This window comes from Lycorma delicatula, chromosome 11, assembly GCF_047948215.1.
Source record: "Lycorma delicatula isolate Av1 chromosome 11, ASM4794821v1, whole genome shotgun sequence".
In the NCBI taxonomy this organism is placed as follows: domain Eukaryota; kingdom Metazoa; phylum Arthropoda; class Insecta; order Hemiptera; family Fulgoridae; genus Lycorma; species Lycorma delicatula.
This window is the reverse complement of record NC_134465.1, coordinates 472,326-499,895: the sequence shown is the minus strand read 5'-3', so window position 1 is coordinate 499,895 and position 27,570 is coordinate 472,326. Positions and strand designations below refer to the sequence as shown.

Sequence of the window (27,570 nt, the reverse complement as noted above, 5' to 3'; positions counted from 1 at the left end):
TATGGTAGCCCGTGCGACCAGGGGTGTGGCTTCCCTCTTCTGGTGGCGGTTCTGATCGTGACTTGGTAATGCCATGCGAGACACCATGATGGGACCGAGTGGTGGTGTGGGGTTTGTCCCCGGCTCCTGCATGGACCAGAATGAGGTTGCATTCCCTTATTAGATGACCTAAACTGGTCAACTTATTTTGATGTAGGTCTGAATTTCTATGTTGCGTAAAACACAATTTTGATTGTTAGAAATTTTATATTCGTTTTCTGAGGCGTTCACGATCATGAACAGTTATCAAATCTGTACTAGGCACAAGGTCTGCGGTTTCAGTTAGTTTGAGGGAATCAGGTTAGGTTGGATGTGAAGATATCTGTTTGAGGAGTATGTGAAGGCGAAATTTGATATGTATTTACTGATGCAAATGTGTGCCAAGACATTTACATCGGTGGCATCCCAATCGAGGTCTGGCTGATGACTGTGAGATGTAGTCAGTTAGAGGATCTAAAGATGACCTCCGGTAAAGCCCCTCAGGCTTGGAATGAAGGGATGGTGTGGCAACCAGTAACATCACAAGATGGGTGTCTTCCCCTACAGGGTTGGGATGGATTATTGTTATCAACAGATATTATTTACACAAATAAATGTGGTATGCAAGCACTGTTTGTTTTCATAGTATAAATTGGTGGCATAGTTGAAATGGGTCTATCTTAAAAAATATTCCTTATATTAGTACAAGATTAGCTCAAAGATTGGTTTACATAACTGGTGTTACCATATGTGGAGCTTCAGCAGCAGTAGAGATGCCCTTGATGAAAGAATTTATTTGCTAAGAGGCTAGTTCCTTCATCATAGCATATAACAGTGATTTCATTCATTTTGTTATGATTTTATGTTACCTTATAATTTATTTTTTATATTTTGCATAAGTTTATTTGATAATTATTGGTAACTTATGGGTTTTTCTTTCTATTTTTAGCATCTTGTGCTGGATATAGTGTTGCAACTTACGTATTGGGAATATGTGATCGACATAATGATAACATTATGTTAAAAACGTCCGGACATCTTTTTCATATTGATTTTGGAAAATTTCTTGGTGATGCTCAAATGTTTGGAAACTTTAAAAGGTATGTGAATTTACTGTTCGTAATGTTATATCTTTTATTTTTTGAAATTAGTCAGCGATTGCACATCATTTTCATTAAGTTAGTGTAAATCAGTTATATTTCAATTTTATTTTTTAATGTATTATATAATTTTAAACATTACTGTGTCACCATCTTTTTTGGTTCCCATTCCAGGTCCATAATTACAGCTCACCATCTTCTAATACTCCAGCATTGCTCTTCTTCCCATAAAACAAGAGATAACTTTTCACATCCTTTTTAATATATTCTCTTCATCTCGTACATGGTCACCTCTCTTCATTTTCCTCCTTTCCTGAAATCCTCTTTATTTTGTGTATTTTGTATTTTCCTCAATTAGTGTATTTCAAACATCACTTGTTACTCATACCATTTATTTCTTTCTGTTTTGCCTGCTATCTATCTCAAAATCTTAATTTTTTTTGCTTGAGCCCTACTTCTTGACTCTTCAATAGCCACCCATGTAATTATTGTTACTATTACTGGTATAATTCAATTAGTTGTTTAATGATGAATGGTCTTAATTTTAAATATTACCTCAGCTTTTTGGTTCATGAATTTTTTTAAAATCCTTTTTAAAACTTTCACTAAAATTTTCCTGTTAAATTCTGTAAGCGTTCCACACTATATAATGTTTTCAGTAAAAGTACAGTTTTATATAGTCCTAATTTTCGATTTTTGGAAAAGAAGTTTTATTGTAAACATTTCTTGTAAAATGATTAACCCCTTCCATTTTTGTGTTCAGGCTGTTATTCCTTCTAAAATGTTCATGATAATTATTTCACCTAAATATTTAAATTCTTGGACTCTTGATTGATTCTTCTCAAATTTTCATTGTTTGGATTCTACATTTATTATTGGAAGAACATTTTGTTCTTTCATATGAAATTTATAGACCGAATTTGTGCATATTATTTTTCTAATTCTTGAATTTTGCCAAAATTACCAGATCACTAGCAAATGCTAGAAAATTTAATTTAAAGATTTAGATTTATTTCCCATTTTTATATTTTTGTTTGACTTAAAGTATTTGGATTTTTTTATTCCATTCTTGTAATACTCTATAGAGAGGAATTGTACAATATTGGTTGGTGAGATACCATTGATTTGTGTCAATTCAATTACTATTTATAACTGTACAGTTTTATTTGTTTAATCTTTTATTATTATTTATTGTAACGGTTAGTCCTCATTGCATGTTGTGTAACATACAAGGTCTGTAAATAAAGTAGATACTAGTTTTGTTTTTTTTGGCAGTCAAAGTGGCAACACTCTTAAGTTAGTAGTAAACATATGGTTATATGAACTGGTGATCTATATTAGGTATTAATATTTTTAGTCTACTGTTGCCATGTGAGATGTAAACAAACTTTTCATGAAACTAGTTTTTGTTGTGTGTTACAAAAATGAGTGATATTAATTATCAGTAACATTGTGCAACCACATTTTGTGTTAAACTCTGTGAGAATGCTACTGAAACTTTTTAAAAATTGAAAAGGGTGTATGGTGATGATGCTCTGTCACGAGCCCAAGTTTTAGGTGGTTTAAAGCATTTTCAGATGACCGGGAATCAGTTGCAGACGATCCACGCTCTGGAAGACCATTAACATCAAAAAGTGACTACAGCGTTGAGCGAATCAGATACTTGATACAGTATGACCGGCGATTAACTGTCAGAATGATTGTAAAACAATTGTATTTGAACCGTACCACTGTGCATCAAATTTTGACAAATGAATTGGATATGAAAAAAGTTTGTGCAAAATTGGTCCCAAAAAACTCACTGGGGAACAGAAAAACAACAGGGTAAAAGTGTGCCGCAATCTTCTAGGATGAATTGAAACCGATCCTGATTTCCTAAAAAATGGTAGTACTGGTGATAAATCTTGAATATTTGAGCACGACCTAGAAACAAAACACCAAAGGAAAGAGTTGCACACTTCAAACTCACCATGGACCAAAAAAGCAAAAAATGAGCAAATCAAAACCATGCTAATTTGTTTCTTCAATAGTAATGGCATTGTCCATAAGGAGTTTTTGCATGTAGGACAGAATGTAAATCAATATGTTTACCGAGAGATTCTTGAATGACTCCGGAAAAAGAGTTGCTTACGTGAGACCAGCCATCAAAGACAACTGGATGCTGCATCATGACAATGCACCTTGTCACACTGCACTCTCAGTTAATGTGTTTTTGGCAAAGAAAGACATTGCTGTAGTTTCTCAACCACCATATTCACCTGACTTGAGCCCCTGTGACTGTTTTCTGTTCCCGACTTTTTTAAAACATTTTAAAGGATATCATTTTGGAACAGTAGAAAACATAAAAAATAAATGTAACTGACCATCTTAAGGATATTCCAGTTTTTGAGTTCCAAAACTGCTATGAAGAGTGGGAAAACCGTTTGAAGCGTTGCGTGGCTTCCCAATGGAACTATTTTGAAAGTGAATAATTGGATTGTAAATAAAAGTTTTTCTGAACCAGTCTCATTACTTTATTTACAGACCTTGTATGTAAAGAATTTTTTTTTTAATATTCGTCATACCCTGTTTTAAAATTTTAAAGTTGGATAATTGTTTACAAAGACATTATAAGAGCGCTCTATTGCACCCCCAAAAACAGTGCTTCTGTTACCAGTTGATTGTGATGATTGGTCAAACCTTCCACAAGGTGCTTGCGTACCTCACCACTCTAGTCTCACATGCAGTCCCCATGGGAACTTCTTTATTGTTAAACAGAGGTTTTTTAAATTTATTTAATATTATGTTATTTAACGTAAATTTAATTGTATTATTTTTGTAATATTATTAATTCGATTGATTTGAATCATTCAGTTCAACCCCAGTTCACAGTTCATTATTCAATTCATTAAAGTTTGTGCCTCAGCTGGCATATCTCCACTACTATGTATCATATATGTATAAAGTACATATATATTTTAGAGACTTTATGAGATGAAATATATTAAAAACCTTCTCAGTTATGCCAAGAAACATGGATAAAAATTTGGTTGCAATTGATAGTGTAGTTTTTTGTTTATTCTGAACTCTTCCACTTTATATAATATTATAGAATAAATTTAATTTCTTATGCGTACTTGTCTTGATTAAAGTTATCAGAACTACTTTTTAATAGCGTAAAATTATTCTAGGAATTTTCTCTTGATTACTATACATAATTGTTACATAATAACAGATATTATATACATAATTTTTTTCATAATAAAAAATGAGAAATTTTTATTTTATAAAACATGCAGCTGGTAAATAATATTTCCTGTTTAAGATCATGTATTCAGATATATTTAAATCTTTTGGATGTAACTGACAAATATTCAAATAAACTTATCTAAATTTATTCTTAATTGTTTTTACTAATATTTAATTTGCTATATGGCACTTTCCCGTATACCCATTGTAGAAGAGTTAATTTTTTATAGTTCAATTAAATAAGATAACATTTACTAATTTTAAAGATAATTTCTAGATTTCACCTAAATTTGTTTATATTAGGTTTTCCTATTTCGGAGAATTGCCTCTTATACACCATTGTAATGGTACTTCATCAAAAAGTACCATTTTATTGTAAAAGTACAATATGCCATCAATAATATTGCTGTAAAATATCTATTTACGTTATTAATAATACATGTAATTGTACATTTAATGAACTGTGAATACCTTATTTAAGTTAAGATGTACATTTAGTTTTATTTATAAATGTAATTTCAACATTTTAGTGAGCATTTCTGATTGAAGGTATAATGTTAAAAAAAATTGAATGGTAATTAAATACTTACAATCTAATTTTTTTAAGTTTATCTTGAATTCTATACAGATCTTATGTAAATTTTCTGAAATATTACATTTTTAAAAATGAAAATTTGATTATTTGTATGTATATATTTTTTTAGGGATAGGACTCCTTTTGTTTTAACATCTGATATGGCCTATGTAATTAATGGTGGTGATAAGCCATCTGTTAAATTTCATCATTTTGTAGATCTGTGTTGTCAAGCATTTAATGTTGTTCGTAAGCATGGAAATCTTATTTTGAACCTTTTTGGACTTGTAAGTATATTTACTTTTTATTATTTTTTTGTTGTAATTATTAAATTAATTATTTTAAATTATTTTCTACGTTAATAATAAGTAAGTTGAATACTTAAGGTAAGTTGAATTACGTTAACATTTTACAACAGTATGTATTGGTTCCACTGTTTCTTAATGAATTTATGTTTCTATAAATATGGTGTTTAAAAATGTATAATAGATTTTTCCATTTATGAGAGGAATATTAAAAAAAATAAACTTTTGTTCATTCTTGAAATGTAACAATAGTTACCTTGAACATAATACTCAAGTCACTGTCATCATTGTTTAGTTACAGTTCTGCACTGTAATAATGTAACATTCTGCTTTACAGCATAAGAAATCTTCAAAATAAATTTCTAAAATTGTAAAAATATTTAACTTCTGATTCAGTTTGAAGAATTGAAAAAACATTTGAATTTCCTATGTCCATGCCATGAAAACTGGTTTATTGAATGTGACTTCAGCCATCAGCATTTAATTCCTACTTCATGTGTTCACACCCTTAAAGTTGTAGGATCCTACTCCCTGAGATTTCCAGTCGTTGGAACCAACAAGTTGTAAAGTGATATTGCTTGCTAAGAACCTTTGGTAAATAGTTCTTGAATGATTTATTTTGTTGTTTTAAAGTTATCGAACAAGTTTAATTAAGATTAATAATATGCAATTAAAAAATGTTATTATAAATTACTGTTTTTAATTTACACTATTTGAAGTATGCGATTGATGGAGTTTTAAAAACGTATTTTTTTGTTTTAACTGTCCTGTGACATTCATAATCATTAATGTGATGGTTGATGCATACTCAATCCATTTTTATCCATAACGTTATTTATAGAATATTTATTGATAGGTTTTCCTTTTATTCCCTATTTTTACCAAAAGGGAAATTAGCTGAAGAAATATAGTGGAAATTGTATAGCTGGATGCTTGATTTTTTCAAGAGTTTTGTATATATAGAAAAAAATTTGGATAAAAATTAAATGATACTACTTCACAGTAGGTATGTGTATTGATACTTAACCTAAAAAATTAACATTCTTGTTGATCTGTTTTTTTTTAATAAATAATTTAAAGTTTACAGTAAAAGAAAACAGAGCAACTTTTTCTTCTAATGCTAGTAATAACTTAACTACTAAAGACAATAAGAAAATTTCATGTTTAATGCTCTTTTAATTGCAGATTACTTTCTTTGATTTCTAATTTTTATCATATATTTTTTTTTTTAGAATAATCTTATAGTTCAAATACATGTGTCCTCATTAATGGTGCACACCTTACAAATTAATCAAATTTTTAAAGCCAAATAGACATTTATGGTGGTTAACTTTCAGTTTTATGTTTGCATACATTTATTTTACTTATTTGTAATTTAATTATATAATTATACATATCTTATTTACAGATGGCATCATCCGGTATACCTGGCGTTACAGTTGATGCAGTCAGATATGTACAGCGGGCATTACTACCTGAATTGTCAAATCCTGAAGCAGCTGCTACTTTTGCCCGGATGATTCAGAGTTCTCTTAAATCTTGGTTTACACAATTTAATTTTTTCTTACATAATCTTGCTCAGTTAAGATTTACCGGTGAAAATAATGGCGACGGTGAATTACTTAGTTTTGTTCCACGCACTTACTCGTAAGTCAACTAATTATCAGATCATTTAACGTATATTTATGTAATTATTATTTTACCTTAACGGATAACTGTGCTCATTGGCACGGTTTTACTAATTAGTGTGTAATTACTCTGGCAAAGGGGAAGCTACCCTCATTCTCCTTACCTCTGCTGAATAGTGATAGTGCCTCTTACCTTATGCCTGGATGGTTCTGGGTTCAAATCCTGATCAAGTTTTGTATTTTTCATACATCTGAAAATTGACCCAAAAAAGGACACAAATTTTAATTAGCTGTTAACATGTAATTGCAAATATATTATATTTATTGTTTATCTGTGTGTATGTTTTTAAATGAATTGCCGAACGAATTTGGTTGCAAAATTAATAGAAATATTTTTTCCATCAGAATTTGTTTAACAAATCTCAATATTTAGTATGAGCACAATGGATTGTTCTCATACTAACTACTGATCAGCTGATTTCAGGTGCAGTCCCTGTAAAAATCTCACATATCTGCACAGACTGTTTTATTAATCTCTCGCTTGTCATTAATGTAATATACTTGTATTTTCTGTTTTGAGATCATAATAATAGTACATTTATTTTTTATTAAATAACTTCCTTAGATTACGATTTTTGTTTTAAATCACCACAATTATCAGTTTACATTTCTCATTTTTTTATATTCTTTGTCAGAATGCAGTAGTTAATCGCAACATATTTTTAATGATGTATTCTTATAATGTGGGAAAGAAATATGGTACATTATCCAGTAATTCTTGATTTACTATAAGTCTCTAGGGTCAGATAGGATTAATATATATAACAGCTTATAGTGATACTGGATCGGTCAGATCACCTACTGGATTGGTCAGTTCACCTACCGACTGATGTTCAAACATTTATGATGTTCTTTTCAAGCTTTAATACTTGCAACAAAATTGTTGTGTGAATATATTAGTTTTAATATTTATTTAATTTCTATATTTCTTTCAGATTAAATCAAGATGGTAGGCTGAAAAGTGTTGAAGTATACGGTTATCAAAAACGGTACGATCCAGAAAAATATTACGTTTATATTCTTAAAGTAGAAAGAATTAATCAACCTGATCCATCATATTTATTCCGTAGTTTTAAAGAATTTGTTGAGTTCCAACAGAAATTATGCATACTTTTTCCATTAGCAAGGTGTCATAGGTAAGTCTACTAGTGTGTAACATATTAATGCTTTAAACTGGTTGTAATGAAATTGCATGTCGTAGAAACCAGAATATATTTTTCTTTAGTTTTTCTTTCCAAAGAATTATTTTTCTTGTAATATTTTCAATTATTTGTATGTTTATTTTATAAGATGAGGAAAAATTTTCTCACTTTCTTCTGTAAATATAAAAATTAGCCTTCTTCAGTACCTTATACCTTTTTAGTACCTTTGATTTTAAGTACCTATTGGTAATTTATTCTGAATTGGAAAACTTGTTTTAAAAGTCTAGAAAATTATTTTCAATACCTTTTAGAGATAAAAATTGATTTTAATGGATAAATATAATCTGAAAAAGCCATCACATGTAAATGTACGTTGTTACTACAAATATGCCTAATTTAATATTGGCTAATTTAGTATACAGATGTGCTGGTACAAGCATCACTACCACTGTGCAGATGACCGCGCAGTTCTCCCACCATAGCAGTGCTGCAGCCCCACCACTCTCAGGCTCCAGTAAAAGAGTGTGGCTGAGAGTGAATTTGCAATTCATCATCGTCCACCCTGGCTGCCTCAACGTAGGACCTCCCAGCAGATTCCAACATCCTTGCTGGAGCAGCAGGCCTGGCCGGCCCGGCTGAGGGAGCCACTGGACACAGATGTTGTTTTATTTGATAATATTCTCTCTTAAATTAATCAACTTCTTATTACATATAAATATTCAGGCAACAGGATGTAATTATTTTTGTTAATGATTTACTAATTATATTTATTCCTACTCACATATTTGTGTAGCAAGTTTTATTAGAATTGCTGAATATTGTTGTTTTTTCTGGATAAGTATTAATTTAATTTTTATAATTTCATTTATTTTTATCGACAGTCTTCAGAGTTACGGATTACATGTTGGGCGATCAAATATAAAGATAGTAGCAGAGAAACGTAGACATGAAATTAAACGATTTTTAAGTTCACTGTTTAAAATGGCTGATGAAATATGTCATTCTGATCTTGTTTATACATTTTTTCATCCTTTATTACGTGATCAACAGGAAGCTAGCATACATGAAGCTAAACTTAGAGGTAAGTAGTATTTGATATTATGTTTTCTTAAAATATAAGCAGAAAAGATTGTGTATGAGATTTGTCCATAAAATACCTAAACTTTTTAAATGAAAAATGTTCCATTTACCTTAGAAGCTTCCTACTTACTTACTTCCTGCAACCTTACATTCCTCCCTTCAAAGTGATCACCTCTATTTCAAACACATTTCTACCAATATTACTTGCTTCCTTCAAAACACTTCTGGAACTGAAAGTTCAGCTAGCAACTTTTCCTTATGAGTTGATCAATTGAAGAAATCTACCTTTCAACTTAATTTTTAATAAAAAAAAAAAAAACTTAGCGTGGAATAACTGTTGTCTCATATTTTGGTACATGGGTGCATTGTCACTCTGGAGTGTTTGACTTCCATATTTCAGACCATTATTTTTTTATTTTTTTTTGTTAACCTCGTAAAACCATTTATTTCATTGCTTTACTGTCTTGCTATGAGGAGATATTCATGGGACCCTTTTACACTCATTCTGATAATAGAGTTTTTATTTCAATATTTTATCTATGCACCCATATATCATCTTTAATAATGATATTTTTTTAAAAAGTTTTCATCCTCATTAGCTTGATTGAGAAGTTGTTTATTTACATCAAGTCAATACTATTTTTACTCATCATTAGTATGTAAGGGACAAATTAGGCTGCATTGCAAGTCATACCTAAATTTTGTGTAATAAATTCATGGTCCACAGTTTTTGAAATGCTTACTTCTTCAGCTACCTCATGAATAGTTAAATGATGGTTAGAATGAATTAGTTTTTTAACTTTTGCTACAGTTTTTGAAGGTTGATGATCAGCCTGAATGAGGCTCATGATCAGCTGAAGTTCAACCATTTTTGAAACATTTCCACCACTCATAAATTTGAGTCTGGATTAAAGCCTCATTGCTGTTCTGTTTGTAACATTTCAAACGTTTCCTAAAAGGATTTCTCCAGAAACACATTAATTGTTTTCATAATTATTTACCATGAAAATCATTATTTTAAATGCCATAATAATCACTCTACACCCAACCAGTGGCGGCTCGCATGTAAGCACTGTGGAACTGCAGCACCCCTTATTTCCACTCGGTATTATCGATAACGTATAATGAGTCCTTTTTTCTTTAATTCTTTCTTTATACTTGTACAATGTATAACAACATCTAAACAACTTAAGCTCAACATCAGCAGCCATCCCCCACTTTATGAAAGAGATACAAAAATCTTTGTATGGAACTGTGAACTTTACAGTTCCAGCAGTGTGGTGTTTGGCTGTTGTACATAGGAAGCTGCATGCAAGGTTACGAGGGAGAGATAGAGAGAGAGAGAGAGAGAGAGAGCACTGTTGCTCCCACAATGCCGACCCTAGCATGCTGGTGGAAGGTAGTTCTTTTTTTTTTACTCCACATGTGTATGGAACATTCCTTGTTCGTTCCCTTTTCTAGTTTAGTCAGTGGAAGGAGTATGAAAGCAGTTTAGTTGTTTTTTTCAGTAGTGATCAGAAGATGGTGAAAAGCAAGGGCTCTTTGATTGCCAAATTTGTCCAAAAACATGCTGGAAGGATGAAAGAGAAGATATTTAGTAAACACTAATTATGTATTTCTTTCTGTGTGCATAGAAGTTTAAATTAAGCTCCATTGGACTAAAGTGTTATGTGGACATTTTATTTAGTGATTATCTAATAATACTAAAAAATGTTGTATCTGTATTGAAATTTTATTATTAATTTGGTTAAACCCAATACAGTTTTTAAGTACAATGTGCTTAAAAATCGTGTACCATATTCTTGAATCTGATAAGAGTGGAATTAGATTATTATCCTGCTTCTAGCTATTCTGTTTGATTCAGTTCTTTTATTTTACAGAAAACTTTTACCATGGCCTTGAAAAGGCCCAGAAAAACATTTTCTTGAGTATTACCCCCACTAATTTTAACTACAAGCTGTCACTGCACCCAACACTTATTGATACCATCAGGTTTAATATGATGATTAAACAAAATATTACATTGTGATTAGGCTGCTACCAAATGTAACTTCACATTTTGTTAGCATCACTATCCCTCACACAGTTTTAAAAGTTCAGGAATTTTATGTCTAAACCTTGTGTATGATATTTTCTCCCTAAGTAATTTATTAATTAAAGAATATATTTTAAAAGTATATCTACAGTTATTTAGACATAATTATTCCATTAAAACCTATGTAGATAATAAATAATTTTTTTGTAAGTGTGTATAAGAAAGATAAAAGAAAAACTGTTCAAGTATTTCCCCTTCTTTGCTATAAAGTGATCCTGCACTTTTTATAAGTTTAATGCAAATCATATTGATTCATTTGAGCCTTATTCCAATTCATCACTCATTGTACGATCTGTTGAGTTTCATACCTGTTCAAACACCAAAACAGTGTTTTAGTGGCCAAGTAAATGAAACTCAACAGATCATACAGTTTACCTTTAAAATCTACTGTGACCTGTGTTGAGGCTTGAGTCCACTATTCTAATCCTGAATCTCTTAAATTAAAGAGTTAGTATGAAATGGAAATATAGTTACTCTCTAATCCACGAAAAATGAAAACAACTTCTTTTTGACAAAATCAAAAGTAATTTAATTATTTTTTTACCGCTAAAAAAAAATTGGTCCACTATGTTTGGTATTAAAATCTGAAGACACACCAGTTATTCTAGAGACTATTACAATATTACAAAATTAATTAGTTAATAGTTTAATTGCTTTGTTATTTATTTTAATATTTATGTATTTTTCTTTAGAGAGAAAAAAGGAAACTCAAATTGCTAATGAAATGTGGAGAGTTAAAGGGCAGCTAAAGCTCTCTGTTCATTATCAACGGGGTACACTTATGGTAAGTAATGTTTTTTTATACTATATGTATTCTACAATCTTAATGTAAATTTACTCAGATAACATCTTAGATGAAAAGTAAAGCTTAAACTGAGAGAGTGTGTATCACAGTGCCATTTTTTTAATTGAGGATAAATCATTTTCTCTAAGAGCTACATTTTCCTCTGAGTGAAAATTGGAGACTTATTTTTTTTTATAGAATAAATCTTTCTTGAGGTGTTAGTTACTTAACAGGAAATTTTACCATGCTACAACTTTACTAGGTAGGCAAGTGATAATCTTTATTATCAAGCTCTATCTGGGTATGAGAAAAAAAAAAAAAATATATATATATATAAAATTTCAATCATGACTGAGATATGGGATCCCATGAAAGTAATTTAATGAAAAATTAAGGTAAGATATGTCCTATCTCAATATTCTGTACTAGGTGTTTTATTTAATAAAATTTAAATTATATATGAGAGCAATCCAGAAAGTAATGTATGTTTGTGCCTAGTGTGGAACTGGATGGGGATAGAGCCACCATCTTGGCATCAAAAGGTTTCTACAGTCAGTATGCATCAAGCTTTTATAGCATGTGGACTGTGATTTTTCTACTTGTTCGAAGTGAATTTGTGAGATGTGCACTGCACTTCAATAGAAAATCGAAAATCCTGCTGTTGTTAGGTGCGTTCAGTGATGAATTGAAATTCATCAGCAACTTTGTGAGGTGTACAGAGATGGAATAATGAGTGAAGGTGTAGTGAGGCAGTGTTTCATTCAGTATAAAAGTGGCCACACCGATGTTCATGATGAGGATTGCAGTGGTTGGCCTAGCCTTGTGACTGATGAACCGATAAAAATCAACTATAAAATTTGTGAAAATCACCACATTGCGATTACAGAACTCTCGCTTCATTTCCTTCAAATTCCCTTAAATTTCACAAAGTTTATTGCATAAAATTGTATCAGGGAAGTTGGTTATCATAAGCTGGGTGCCAAAAATCTAAGGCAGCAGAGAAGGAATTGAGAAGCTTGTGCATCGTTATGATAATACCTCAATGTAAATGTAAAAAAATAGTTTAAGATTGTCCCTTTCAAGTATGTAATAAAATTTCTTTTTTTTGGTTGGTTTTATATTTCAAAACTTAACTAACTTTCTGGACAGCCCTTGTATATATTTACAGTAAAATGCATTTTATTTTCACTTTGCCTTTGCTTCACTTTCATCTTTGCCTGTTGGGTAACGTTAACTAAAAAAACACAGCTCGTATTTGCCAAAAGAAATTGGACTTTAATCAGAAAGAAACAAATGAACTTATGTTAAATCATAACCTTAAAAACTAAAAAGAAATTATGAAAATAACATAATTTAATGATACATTAGAATATCAACTGAAATCAGCATATGAACAATGATGTTAAATGAAAAAAAAAATACATGAATATACACTTTTAAATACAGATTTTGACAATATACATTTTTGACAAAGCCTGAAAAACAAGAGAACATGAAACACCTTAATTTTAATTGTAAATTTAGAAAAACATAATATCAATAGAAAAATGTAACTGGCAAACAGTTGTACTACTGACATATACTATAATGTGACAAATAGCAATGTACAGATGTCATTAACTGTAAACGAATTACAATAAATCTTAATTGGCACTGGCCTTTTCTGAATTAAGAACATCAACAAACTTAACATTAAATAATTAATACATGTAATTCTAGTTTAGTGTAGAAAAAAGGTCACAATGATATTCTAGTACAAAAATAGTTAATAACAATAATCAAATTGTGATAAGTAAACATAAAAATAAAGAGTTAATTACAATAATCGCATTGAAATTAATTGTAGGGTTAATTATCATAACTACAGAATTGAAATTAATAAAGCACGTGAAATGGTTGCAGCTGAACAATGAAAACCTTATGTAAGTAACCTGTTGTGACTACTTAAGTGAAATTGAAACTTGAAAGGCATAGGTATGATGAACTGAATGTTCCACAAATTTTAATGATAACATAACGGTTTAACGTAATAAGTAATGAAAAACTGAACTTGCCTGTAGCACACAAATATTTGTAAGAGAGGAACTCATGAATGAAGGTAAAACGAATACATACATTCCTGGGCGTAGTCCGCCGTGGTGTATCAGGAATACAGTGGTGAGAATGTGGCATCGAGGTTGAGCAAGACTGGGCGTCTGAAATGTGTAGCAACGAGTTTGAAGAAATTCTGCTTCGCTGAAATTGTAATAAGAAGCTGGAGAAAATTCGGCGTCTACAGAATTGACAGCTTATAATGATTGAAGCACTTTCCACAGAGAAGTAATGTAGAATTTGAAGAATAACTTAACGAAGAAACGAGGCTGGATGAACATAGAAAACTGTGAAATCACGAAAAACTGACGAGTAGAATTAGAAAATATTTTAACAGAGAAATACCGCAACGTTTATAAGTGCGAAGACGACGAAAGTATTAACATTAAGTGAAAGAAAGAAAACATCGAAGCCTGGCCCTCCAAGAGGACCAGGATCTGCAGAACGTGAAAGTCCGAACTAGAAAGAATAAAAGCTGACGTGGTGAGAAGTAGGGGAAGCGAACAAAGCAATGGACAGAAGAGTGTGTGTGTGTTGACAACAAGAGTAGTGTCTTAGTGTTAGTATGAGAGCGATTAGAGAAACGGTGTGGAATTCGGGAACGAAGACATAACAAAAATAATTTAAGCGAGCAGTCCACTAAAGAATTACATAAGACTGATAAAAATAATTTCTGAATACACAAGTTGAAGAAATGACATCAGGGCAGACAAAGAGAAATAGACTTCGAGGAACTATTACAACATTGAAATTGGTTGAGAATAAAAAACACTAAGCCTAATATATACATTAAGACTAAACAGCCATGAAATAATGCGTGATATAAATAAGCTAAACCAATACGATGATGCAATAGTCAGACAAGCTGGAGCCTGAGAGAAATTGATAACGAAAATAAATCCAAATAACCTATTTAAAAATACACGTAGACAAGCCTTAAAAAAATACAAAATAAATAACCAAGCCTGTAAACTACAAGACTTGACCATAACCTTAAATTCATTGGAATAAAACGACTTTACGCCAACAGCGTAAACATTGCCTTCTGTTCAAAACTAAAGTGAAAGATTTTTACATGAGGGGCTTTGTTTATTTCAATTTATCCCCATTATGTTGATTTGTCTGTTGTGTCAATTATGCATAATCCATTTATCCTGTTTTAGCAAAACTTAAAGAATAAACTTATTTTTAACTAGGCATAGCAATCTATATACCATTGAAATCTTAGGTTTGTTTGCTATTTTTTTCAATTGAAACAAAAGTAGGCCATCACCCTCTTCATGAAAATTAGATTTTTGTTTTTTACTTGTACTGGATACACTTTACCATAAAAAAAATGCAAAATGTATCCCACTCCTCATTCAGTATGTTTTTCTAATTTACAACCTCAGGGTGGATATTATTAGTTTTTACTGACCATTTTTTGGCATATGAAATGGCAGTTCCTTACTTAAACTTAAAAAAAAAAAAACTGTTCAGAGGCTCTCTTCTATTGTCTAGAGGCTCAACTGTCAAGCCAGGGGGCTCTGCCTCCTGGACCCTTGACATGTTCATAATATCCTCTCATGTTTGTTAGAATGTTAAGTATTTTATATATATTCATTAAAGAAGAAAAGAATTTTAGTTCATTATATTTAAGTAAAAGAATTTTACTTAAAATTACAGAATACAATTACATTACAAATATAATTAAGTAAAAGAATTAATACATTTACATGATACATATATATGTATATACACACACACATATACACATCATTCGTATCAAGAAGCATGGTGCTTTTACACTTATTTATTTTTATCAAATTTCGAAAATACTGTCTATCATAGTTTTTTAACAAAATGTAAAAAAAAAAAATAAATATAATAAATGATAATGTAAACTATGATACTGTTTATAGTAGATAATATAATCTATTAAAATAAAAATATGAGCACATACTGCTAACAAACAAACAAACCAATGCACCACACTCTCTATGTGTAGTCTTAGCTGGGACAGTTTTACAATTCTCAAACTCTTTTACAATAGTTTTTACCAAGATGTTTACTTGTCCAAAAACTTAATTACAGATCATTAAATCCTCAGCACGCATTTAATGGATGTACAGATAAAACCTGTAGATCAAAACAAACACTGGAGAAAAGATCAAGGTAAGGGAAAAAGTGTATAGTGAAGAAGGAATGACTATCTGCAGAGTGACCATTGCAGAATGAGACAAGCAGCCCCACCTAAAGGTTCCCCTCTGAGCAGTAGAGGGATCTCTGACCATTACTTTAAAGACTGCATGTACAAATTGATTTTCCTCAGGGTACTAAAGAACCACTTAAGAATAGGCACAGCAATTCTAGGCATTATTCCTTTTTTTTTTTAGCAAACTAGAGGATGAGATGAGTTAGGTGGAAGATTTTTTCCCTCGTACTCTTTCCCAGAATAGTGTGAATGTATAGAGAAGAAGTATCTTAACTGAATTTTGTATCAGTATTTTTTTATCATTTTCTTATGCTGAGCTGCACTTTTTAATGTTATATCATTTTTAGTTTTGATGTACTATTACAATTTTTGGAATACATATTTTTTTTGTTGAGTTTTTTTATAGTTAAATCATGTCTTTTTTCACATCATAGATCCCATATTTTTTATCTTCCCATTGATTTTCTCTAAAACATTTTTTTTCCTTTGCCACCAGAATATCATTCATTCAACGGTTAATAGGTTGCCCTTGTCTTCTTTCCACTGAAACGTAATCAAACACTTCATTAGATTATTTAACACCATTCATCCTTTGTGAATATACCCCTTCCTTCACTGTCCTCCACTATATTCCTCCTTGTTGAATTATTTTATTTTTATTTTCCCTTAAGTATACTAGTTATCAACATTTATACAATCTTGTAATAAAAAATCCCCAAAAAACACAACCATGTGCTAGTGTGTGGTACGCATGAGAGATGAAAAAGCAGCTCACTCGCACCAGGTTGAGCGTATTCATTAACTTCATATTTGTTTATGCTAACTAATTTTCTAGTCTTTTAATTAGATAAAAATCACTTATTTCTTTGATTTATGGAAAAAAAGGACTTAAGTTTGGGGAATTTACTTATAAAAAGTCTGTTTAAATTTATGTGCAATAAATTCCCAATTTTTATTCCACTACTGATTAAGAATTTTTTATTTTACCTTTTTATCGGTTAGATCAAGTTTATTTTCATCTGACTTCATCTGTCACCTGACTTGTTTACGACCTGAAAATTAGTTTTTACTTAAATTCCTTTTCACATAACTTCCTAAATCATATTTTATTATAAGGGATATAGATAATCGCCATAAAATATTAATTTTAGTAAAGATAATAGTATCAATATATAATTATAAAATAAAACATAATTGTCTGATCAATACTAACTGAAATACAGATAATTTTTAAAATATATATATTTATTATAAATCTGTCATCTTTCAAATATGATAAAAGTTCATGCAGATTTAAAATTCTTTCAAAAAAACCAGTTCAATATAAGTATGAATAAACTGCACAGTGACAAAATATAAACGTTTCTGATGCGCTAACATATGATACCAATCAACAGTAATATGCTGACCCCCTACAGTAGTGATAGAAAAGCTGCTGTACACTATCATGCGTATGCCATGGTCAGCGAGTTGCATGTGTGCATAGACTATGCACCTGCAAGTGCTCAGCACTGACTGTGTTAACCTATTCTATTCTGAAGATTTCTACACAGATTTTTTCCTATAGGCAGCGTACACTCAAATATTGTCTCAGCACAATATTTGAGCGTACAGTTTTGCATGGAATTTCCATTTCTTTTTTAGTGTCATTCTGAATCTTCTTATATACAACAAAATTGAATTTAATGACTGGATTATTTTTTATTTTGAAATCTGACTTGAATTTGAAATTTTGAATAAATAAGATTGATATGAACCTGTAAACTAAAACAAAGTTATTGATTTTTATTTCTTAATTTTTATCTTATCTATTTAAATCCTAGGTAATGATTCATCATGTAAGAGATCTTTCATGTATTGCTGGTGGACAAGAACCATCAACTTATGTTAAAGTTTATTTAATGCCTGATCCTGGAAAAGTTACCAAAAGGAAAACTAAAGTTGTACGTAGAAGTTGTCATCCATCATTTATGGAAATGGTTTGTACACTTTCTTTTTATTTGAAAAAAAACAACTATTATATCTAGTTTCATTTTTTCAAGCCGACATTGACAAATTTATTTATTACCCAAATAGTTCATAAATATTCTGTTATAAAGAATCATGTTTAATTTAATTGATGTTGTATTAATTTTTATAACTTATAAGTAGAAAAATAATAATTAAGTGCAGAAAAATTAAAGAAATTGATGTGCAGAGATAAAGAGCAGTTTGAACACTAAACCCTAATTTAAAAAAAAAAATAGGTGACAATATATTTAGATAGATGAGTTACTGAGTAAGTGAACAATTTTATCATACAATACAATCAGGGAGAAAAGGTGCACAATGACCTTTCTTATAAAAAAAGAGAACAAAATACGTATTCTTTTACTGATGAAAGTTACACAATGATTGATCTCAGTAAATTAAATGAGGGTTCACTTTTCTTGGTCAACAGATGTAACACAAAGTGTTACTTCTGTTGACCAAGGAAAAATGATAAAAATCAGTTTCTGTGAATCCTAACTAGGATAATAGTCCAAGATAACAAACAAATCAATTAGACTACCAAGAAGACTTTATTTCAGCCAATCCTCATGGAGAAACGATCCATTGCAGTTATATGTTTTTCATGAAACACTGGTTGAAGTCGATGAAGCAAACTAGTGGATGACTGTTGTTGAATAGATGGTTGGTAGCTGTCATTGTCATTGCATTGGCAATTCATACTGGCAAACACTAATGCGTGATGATTGAATAAAAATTTACAAACTATTTGAATTTCCTAAATCTGTTTTGATTTTGTCTGAATTTTAATAAATTTTTCATTAATTTTTCTTATTCTTTAGAAGCCGTATATATTAAAGTTTTATTTTAAAAATTATATTATTTATTTACAATTTTTTTTTTTTATTGTATAGTTTATAATTGGTTAGTTGTTTGTTTCTAACTGATAGGTTTTTTACTCACTTATTGTTAATTTTTTTTTTGTGAGGTCCTTTCATAATCTCACATTTGTTGTGTGCTATACTTGAAATATTTACCTATTTTATGTTTTTTATCAAAATTTTATTAATGTTTAATATATTTAGCCTGTAGTACATAATTTTGTTGCTAATTTTTTGCAAAATAACCTGTCTGGCTTTATTTAAAAAACCAACTTAACTTTGAATGTTATTTTTGGAGAAAACATTTAGTTTTAAATAAATAAAATGTACTAGTAATGTATGTTTGGTTATCTGCTGTAACATAGGCAGTGTGCCATAACTTATGTTATTTGATGACATAAGACATAATTTGAAATGTTTTTGAAGACTTCCTAAAGAACTGGTAGTGTCTTATATCACCCATTTCTAGAATGGATTTTTTTTTTATGAAACCAGAAAATATTTTTTAGGATCTTTTCAGTTATCTGTCTACATGAGATTTTAATAATTTTTAACATCGTATTAAAAAATTCAAGAACTAACCTTTATTCTGGAGTTCAGCATGAAACAATATGTTGAAGTATTCTTTCAAATAAATCATTACCCTCGTGTCAGCGACGCCACATAATCTTGCAGAGGTACTCATTGTCCAATGCATGCTACACTAGTGTTTTGCCAGTCTCCACATGCTTTCTTTTGCATATGCAATCCGCTTCCAGGGTCAACAAAAGTGTTATTATGTGACACTATCTTATATTTGTAGCCTACACTTTCCAATCAATTGTAAACCTTCAACCCATCCAGTATTATCATTATGCCAGGTAGAATGAATTGTTAAATAGTAGATAATATTTGTTCAGCCTTAGATATTATCAGCACTCATCAAAAAAAATATTTCTACTTTTTCTACAAAATATGTCAATTAACCCACCCCTGGTTCAGGAAAACTATGGCTGACATGATATTTTCTATGAGAAAATAAAAGCTCTTGTTTGTAATGCTGGGTCACCATTTGAATTAGATTTTTTTTAAGTAATTAGCTGTCACTTCACACGTATAATTTTTTTCTGATCTAATATTTTTTATGCATTAATTTCAAGTTCCTTTTCGCAGTGTTTTATGAAGATAGATAATCATTTATATTCATGGCACTGTGTTTTCAATCAGCTCTATGGCCAAAAATTATGCCGTTGCAATTCCATTTCATGACCTACAAGCTTCAAGAGTGCTTCATGGGTTCATGGGTTCTAAGAAACATCATGATCTTGAAAAAGTTTTATTGCATCTTCTTGAGTTTTAATACTTTCAACCAAACAAATGAAACTCAGGTCAATAACTTGCCTGCACAGATAACACAATGCAAATGTCTACAGCTCATAAACCAAATCATGATAAACTTATCTTCTCTGTTTTTCCAAGTTATATAAATAGGTTGATAACTATTTCCTTCTATTTTTAATCAATTGCTATAGAATCACTTAAATAATAAATTATTTAATTTTTTTAATGATTTATTAATAAATTATTTATTTAAATTAAATTATAATACATTTAATTTAATTATTATTTGTTCCTCTGAAGGATAGGAGCATTTGATTGATATGTTTTTCATACATTTCATTTGATTTTATCACTTCAATCTGTAGAATAATCTGTGTAGATAGATAAACGAATGGAATTCATTAACACAACATTTCTAAAATGCAATTATTTACATTTGTTTATCACGATTAGTTTAATGTAGAATTTAGCATCATCAAGGCTATCTTGTCTGACTTTACTACATTTTTAATAATTTTAGTGATCTCTTGAAGCTTACCTCTCTACTTCCTATCCCTGATATAACTTGAAGGATGTTCTATTTTATTTTGGAATGATCCAAGCATTCTCTTTAAAACAAGCCCCTATGTAAAAAAACAACATTTAAAAAGATTAGCTGTGTCATAAATATTTTGAGATAACTCTTTACCAAAAATTATTATGTATATGATTAATTGTTGTTCTTACTGCGGGTGTCTGTATCTACTGTGAATATTGAATTCACAGTATTATGATGCTCAAAAACAAATTTGATGATAAACTTTAGCCATCTGGAAGTTCTCACCAAACATTCTGCCTATAAACCGATCGTTCCTTCACTAAATGTTTTGTCTTTCTGTACTTCACTTCCAACTTTATATCATTCTTCAGTTGAAACTTTCCTCTCACTCCTTCCACCGTACTGCCTAGTCTCCATTTTATTTTCTTCTTAGCCAGTTTTCCATGCAGTTTATTTTCCTGTTTTTTATCTCCTTGTTTCCACTTTATCCGTTCAATTTATTCTTTAAAAACATCTCCATACTCATATTACCTTCACTTCTAGTCTTTTTCCACCTTTCCTGAGAATTGATATTTTTCTCCATAGAGTGCCACATCTCACATCTCTTTATCCCCACATCTCTTTATCTGCATGTTAAAAGTCTGTTTTGCCATTGGAATTTTTGTTTATTATTCTTGACCGCTACACAAGTTTTAATCTTGCTGTTCAGTTATTTAAAATTATTTACTCTATTTATTTTGTGTTATTATATACTTGTTCTTTCATTCTTATTAACCAAGCTCATGCTGTTAATTTTTTTGTACGTTTGTGCACACTTGTCCAAGCCTCAGGATTGGATTTGATTCTTCTTTCGCAACAGACATCTTTTTTTTTTTTTCATATAGATATTCACTGACAACTTTTCTCTAGATAAATCAATAGGATAGGAGAAAAAATTCTATTTACTCCTGTACCGCATACCTCAGACATCCCAATTCATACTCACTCTCACTTTAAAAATTTATTGCAATAAATAAATAAATCTATGCAAATAATTTTTATTTTTTTACTTTTCTTTTGTTTAACTAGTTAGAATATAGAATGCCGATTGAAGTTATACAACATCGTATTTTAGAAGCTACCGTATGGAATCACGATCCTTTACAAGAAAATGAATTTTTGGGTGGTATATCATTATCGTTGTCATCATTGAATTTATCTGAGGAAACAATCGACTGGTATATGTTAGGTAATATACATAGATAACGTATCACATTATTAACAATTTATTTTGTATACTTTAGTATGTTTATAATCAAAGAACGCAGTGGAATGAGGATGAATAAGATCATAGTCACCTTATGTCAGTATAATTTTGAAATAATTATATTGCGAAATTATTATAATTTAAATTTAAATTTATAATTTATAATTTAAATTTAAATTAATAATTTTGAAATTATTATATGCGTGTATTTTTAAAAATACACGCATGAATTTTGTGTGTATACACACTTGTATGCCGATATAAGCTGTAGCTTTAGGATTCAGTACAATTTTTGTAAATATTGTATATTTACAATATATACATATTTCATAAATGTACTATGAGTATTAGTGAAATATAATCATAATAATATTTGTTTCGGGTCATTGTAAAATGTTAATAATTTGTAATTACATACATATTTCTCCTACAATTTCAACATTTTGAGAGATTTCCTTTAGAAATTTATTGTAAGTGGTTTTTTATTACACTTATTGTCATTGATGTAAAATGAATGATATGAAAATTTATATTTTTTTTATGTTTTGAAAGTTAAGTCTTAATGTTATTCACCTTGTATAAAGTATTATTTTGTTAAAGGGTCTTTAATATTTTTTTAAGGGATACTGTATTAAAGAACCACAGTAAAATCACTTGTATTACATTCTAGTTGTTAAAAATATTGATCGATGTAAGTAATTTTTTTTTAATCTGGCTTTTTATAGTCTTTATGGAGAGATTGCTTTTTGGTTTTATGCAACATAATAATCAAGTAGGAAATCATATATTAGACACATTTAGATGGACATGATTTCAGAGTTACATAATTTTTTGTTCCAGGTACGTGCTCTAGAAATATCAGTCATCTAGCATGTTTTAAATGACAGTTCTTAAAATAAAAACAAAAATCAGTAAAAAATTTTAATTTTTAAAAATTAATTTTTTTTAACTTACTAAACTTAATTTGATAAGTAAACAGAAATTGTAATGTAGTTTGCCATTTTTACTCTATAAAAATCAGATTAATATAGAAAATTACACCTCCGTAGCACATAAATGTATGGCAGCATTGTTACATGCAGTCTCACATTGGCTTCATCATTGTCATCTATAGAAATTTTATCCTGTTTGTAATTTCACATCTAAAATCAAAAAAATAACTATTTTCAAAATCAGAATTTTTGTATAGTATGTATTATTTAGTTGTTTATTTTTACTCGATCAGCTATAGTATATTTTTAACAGGATCCAAGAAGCTTGAATAGATTGAAAAGTTTTATTAGTATCTTGACTTAAATCCATCCGGTGACTACTTAGTTTATCTAAGTATTTAGTAGTGATCATTTAACTTTTATCATTACAATCTAAATAACAAATAAAAAAATTCATTTATTTATATATAGTGTGAATAATGAGCTCGCTTGTAACGAGAACTTGGGTGTAACAAGTAAAATTCCAGGATTTGTTTAGTTTTCTATCTTACTAATGATAAATAAACTTGCTTTTAGCAAGGTATCAATGCATCATAAACTTTGTTATTATGAGAATTTTCATTTTTTAAAATACTGTAATTCAAAAAAGTTAAATAACCAAATAATCTCAACGCAGGGGAAATTCCATTTCATCATTTACAAAATATACATTTACGATTTATATGTAAAAATTGTGACATTTTATCTTAGGCTTATTCAGGTCTGGTCTGAAGGGTGAAATAAAGGTTTGTAACAGGATGTTTTACAGTATGTACAATTCAAGTATGTACAGTACAAGTTCCATTGTGATATTACAAAGGCTGGTACAAGTATTTTAATTACTCGGGTTTTTCGGTTTGCAAAATTCAAAACAAACTGAATTGCACATTTTAAAATATTTAAGTGAAAGTCTGAAGAGGGATGTGGTTAAAGATAAATTTTACCTGTCCTACCCCGCTGGTAAATTCAGTAGTCATAATTTTCAGTTTAAAAATACAACACCATACCGTAGAATCAGTTAAACACTGTATCGTGAGTGATAAAATCCAAATTGTCCAAGAACTGGAACGAGGCCTATCAAATTCAGTTGTTTGCAAAAAACATGGACTTACTTCATCCACAGTTTCAACAGTATGGAAGAGTTACAAGAAACTTACGAGTGCTTTTGAAAAAATCACTCGCAAGGAAAAAGACTCAAGCTACGGGACAAAGACAACTTATCTAGTGCCCTCTTATGGTTTAATGTGAAAAGAAGTAAAAATCTACTTATCAGTGGTCCAGTTTTAAAAATTCACTATAAATCTCAGCTACACAGTTTTCGTTTGTAGCAACAGATGGTTAGACTGTTTTAAAAATAATTTTTTTTTATAAGTGATTTTTTAGATTTAATAAATAGAGTTTGTACGTAAAAATGTGTGAAATAGAAACTTGTGGTTTTCATTTGTTACTTTCCTTGATGATTTTGGTAAGTTTTACTGCACACTGATTACCATTTTTTTGTTAATTCAATGAAGTTTTGGTTTAAAAGCAACAAAAATTGTATTACTTCTAAATTTTATATATTAGTCTATAATAAAAAACATTGATATTTTATTTTAAAACAGCTTCTTAGGTATACAGTATATTTTTTGTGTTATAATAGAAGGTAATGACAACGTAACAATTTATGGTTACGAGGTGGCAACTTGGAAGTACTAAGCCCTCGGCTGCATATTTGATTGGCCCGTTGAATGTAAAAAATAAAATTTAAAACATGCTCTGTTCAGTGGACACACCTAAAATTTTTCATTATATTTATTTATTTCATTTCAACTTAATCTCCACAGTCATCAGTAATTAGACTGTGGTGTAATCGCACCAGATAATGGGAACTTGTTCCTGAAACTTTTTGTGAGACCTAAATAAAGAAAAGAAAGTTAATTCTAGTTTTTATGTTTTTTTTTGTTTTTTTTAATAATTTTAATGTACTGTAAGAGTAGCTTTGTCACTACTAGTAACATTATGAAATATAGATTTTAAACCATTCGTAAACTGTATCATACATGTCGAATATAATCTTGCAGGTTGTTATATTTTATTAATAACGATTATTATTATAAAAAAGAAGTGATTAAAAATCAATAAATTGTTAGAATAATATTATACAGGGTATCCCATAAATCTTTAAATAGAAAAATACACTTTTTTTTTATGAAAACCATTTTTATTTGTATAATATGTTCTCCATAACTACCATTGTTTTGAAAACATGTTTCAATGCATGTCCTCCACTGCTGAAGAACATGTAACCCCATAAGTTTTTCATACATAAGAAAAATAAATTTTTTCCTTCATATGGAAACTTATGAGCACCTCTGTAAGAACCTAGTGCTATCTTTTAAGAAATCTTTGTAAAACTATTATAAATCAATTACAAAGCATATCCAGTCAGCTCTTGGAACATTTTTTTTTATTCAACTTTGCTTTTTTACAGTAAAAACTAGTTGAACCATTGCTATATATATATATATATATATATATATATATACTTTTTGTTTGTAAAAAATGTAAAACTTAATTGAGTTAGTAATATTGTATTTTGTAATACAAAATATTGTTAATTGTAGTGGCTTTTCTATAATCAGTTAATATTATTTCAAGATATGTAATGCAAAGTATTATTGTTGTCATGGTATTTTTATTTATAAATTAATATTTTGTTTCTTTAAACACTTATTGTAGTAAAAAAAAATTATATTGCATAAATTTAGTAATTATTTTACAGCAATCAAAGTCACCAAACAATTCGCTTAATAATTCATTCTTTTCATAAATAACTTTAGTTTTATTTTTAGTAGAGATATGAAATAAAAACTTTGAAATTTCAATTCAATGTATGTACATTACATTGTAATTTTTTGTTCTGATTTTAGTCTGGGAATATATCCTGTACCATTTTTACTATTGTTGTGCAAGTCCTATTTCGAGGAAAATAATAATTTATCATATAATTTTATTTTATTTTATTTATTTCTATAATTTTTATTTCAGAATCTGTTATTCATCTGCTGCTAAGGTATGCCTGAATAACAGTGTCATCCTTTTTCCATAATTCAAGTATTGCGGTATATACTTAAGAATTTACCTGAAATGTTTTTCTCTTCCATATTTGTATCTGTAAAATCTCCATTTCTTATACTGTAAAGTTTTTGATTTTGATCACATTTTCAATAATAATGAAAAACTATGTTTATTAAATGCACAGTAACTTTTTCAAGTCCATAGTCCTAACATTATTACTAGTATTTATTTTAATTACCACCAGAATACATCATTTTTAACAGATATTTTATCATCACTTCTACTTCAGAGCAACACATCTAAGTTATTTTTCTACCTAATTGAATCGATTGATTTAGATTTAAGAGGGAATCAGTCCAAACTATTTATATCGAGTTATTTATTCAGCAGGTATTACTTGTTAGCTTGGCATTTTGTACTATCCACATTTAGGAAATAGAGCTCTCGGGTCAATCCTATAAATGATTATCGCTCTGCTGAGCTCTGTTAACAAAGTGCCTTCTCTAGGCTTCTATGTGATATTAGTTTGTATCCATAAATGGAGCCAGGGTGGCGGGTAACAATGTCTATGATATCTGTCCAAGGAGAAGGAATGACGGATGAGAAAATTAAGAGGGGTACAGGAACTAAATGATCAACCCTTGCAGAAACTACCTCATTCTGGACAAGTTTACCTAAGTTTTTTTTTTACTTACATTCCATATTTCATAGATTATTCCTTTTTATCAGTAAATTCAATTTTTTTTTAAATTTTATACTTTTTCTGGTATTTTTCTTAACTTTTAATGTACTTTTTTTTACAAACATTTTGATTTTTACTTTAAATAAATTTTTATATTATTTTATCCTATAAATTATTTCATTGTTATCTACATTTGTATTTAGTTTATGACATTTCTGTTTTACACTGCAAATTCACCTACTTTTTTATCTTAAAGGAGTTTTAGCGCAATTATTTTTTAATGTCTGTTTTTAATTGAAACAATCAATTTTTTTTAAATTTTTAATATAAATATTATTCATTCTAAACATCAGCTTTTGTAGATGTTAATGAGCTGAAAAGAGTGAGACAAGTTTATCTTTTTGTCTTTTGAAGAAGCTGAAAAGAATGTACCTAATGACTTAATATTTACATTTCCAGAAAGATTATTATGAATTAGTATTGATGATTATTATTAATTCTATTGTTGACCTGCACTATATGAAATGCCTCAGTATCATTTTCATCTTCCAGTTTTTTCTTTTTAAAAAGCTTTGGCAATTGCC

The 27,570-nt window shown here is 29.5% G+C and overlaps 1 protein-coding gene across 1 annotated transcript in view; it reads left to right on the top strand.

The window, feature by feature from the left end:
* The window catches only part of LOC142332435 (phosphatidylinositol 4-phosphate 3-kinase C2 domain-containing subunit beta-like), an 83,068-nt gene extending 60,440 nt beyond the window's left edge, over positions 1–22,628 (top strand). The window contains exons 21-28 of the mRNA XM_075378879.1: positions 968–1,118; positions 5,051–5,207; positions 6,634–6,872; positions 7,849–8,049; positions 8,937–9,136; positions 11,923–12,014; positions 18,123–18,278; positions 22,096–22,628. Coding sequence (XP_075234994.1) covers positions 968–1,118; positions 5,051–5,207; positions 6,634–6,872; positions 7,849–8,049; positions 8,937–9,136; positions 11,923–12,014; positions 18,123–18,278; positions 22,096–22,272 — 1,373 coding nt within the window. The 3' untranslated portion in view covers positions 22,273–22,628. The remainder of the gene's footprint in view (positions 1–967; positions 1,119–5,050; positions 5,208–6,633; positions 6,873–7,848; positions 8,050–8,936; positions 9,137–11,922; positions 12,015–18,122; positions 18,279–22,095) is intronic.
* Positions 22,629–27,570: the final 4,942 nt, after the last annotated feature.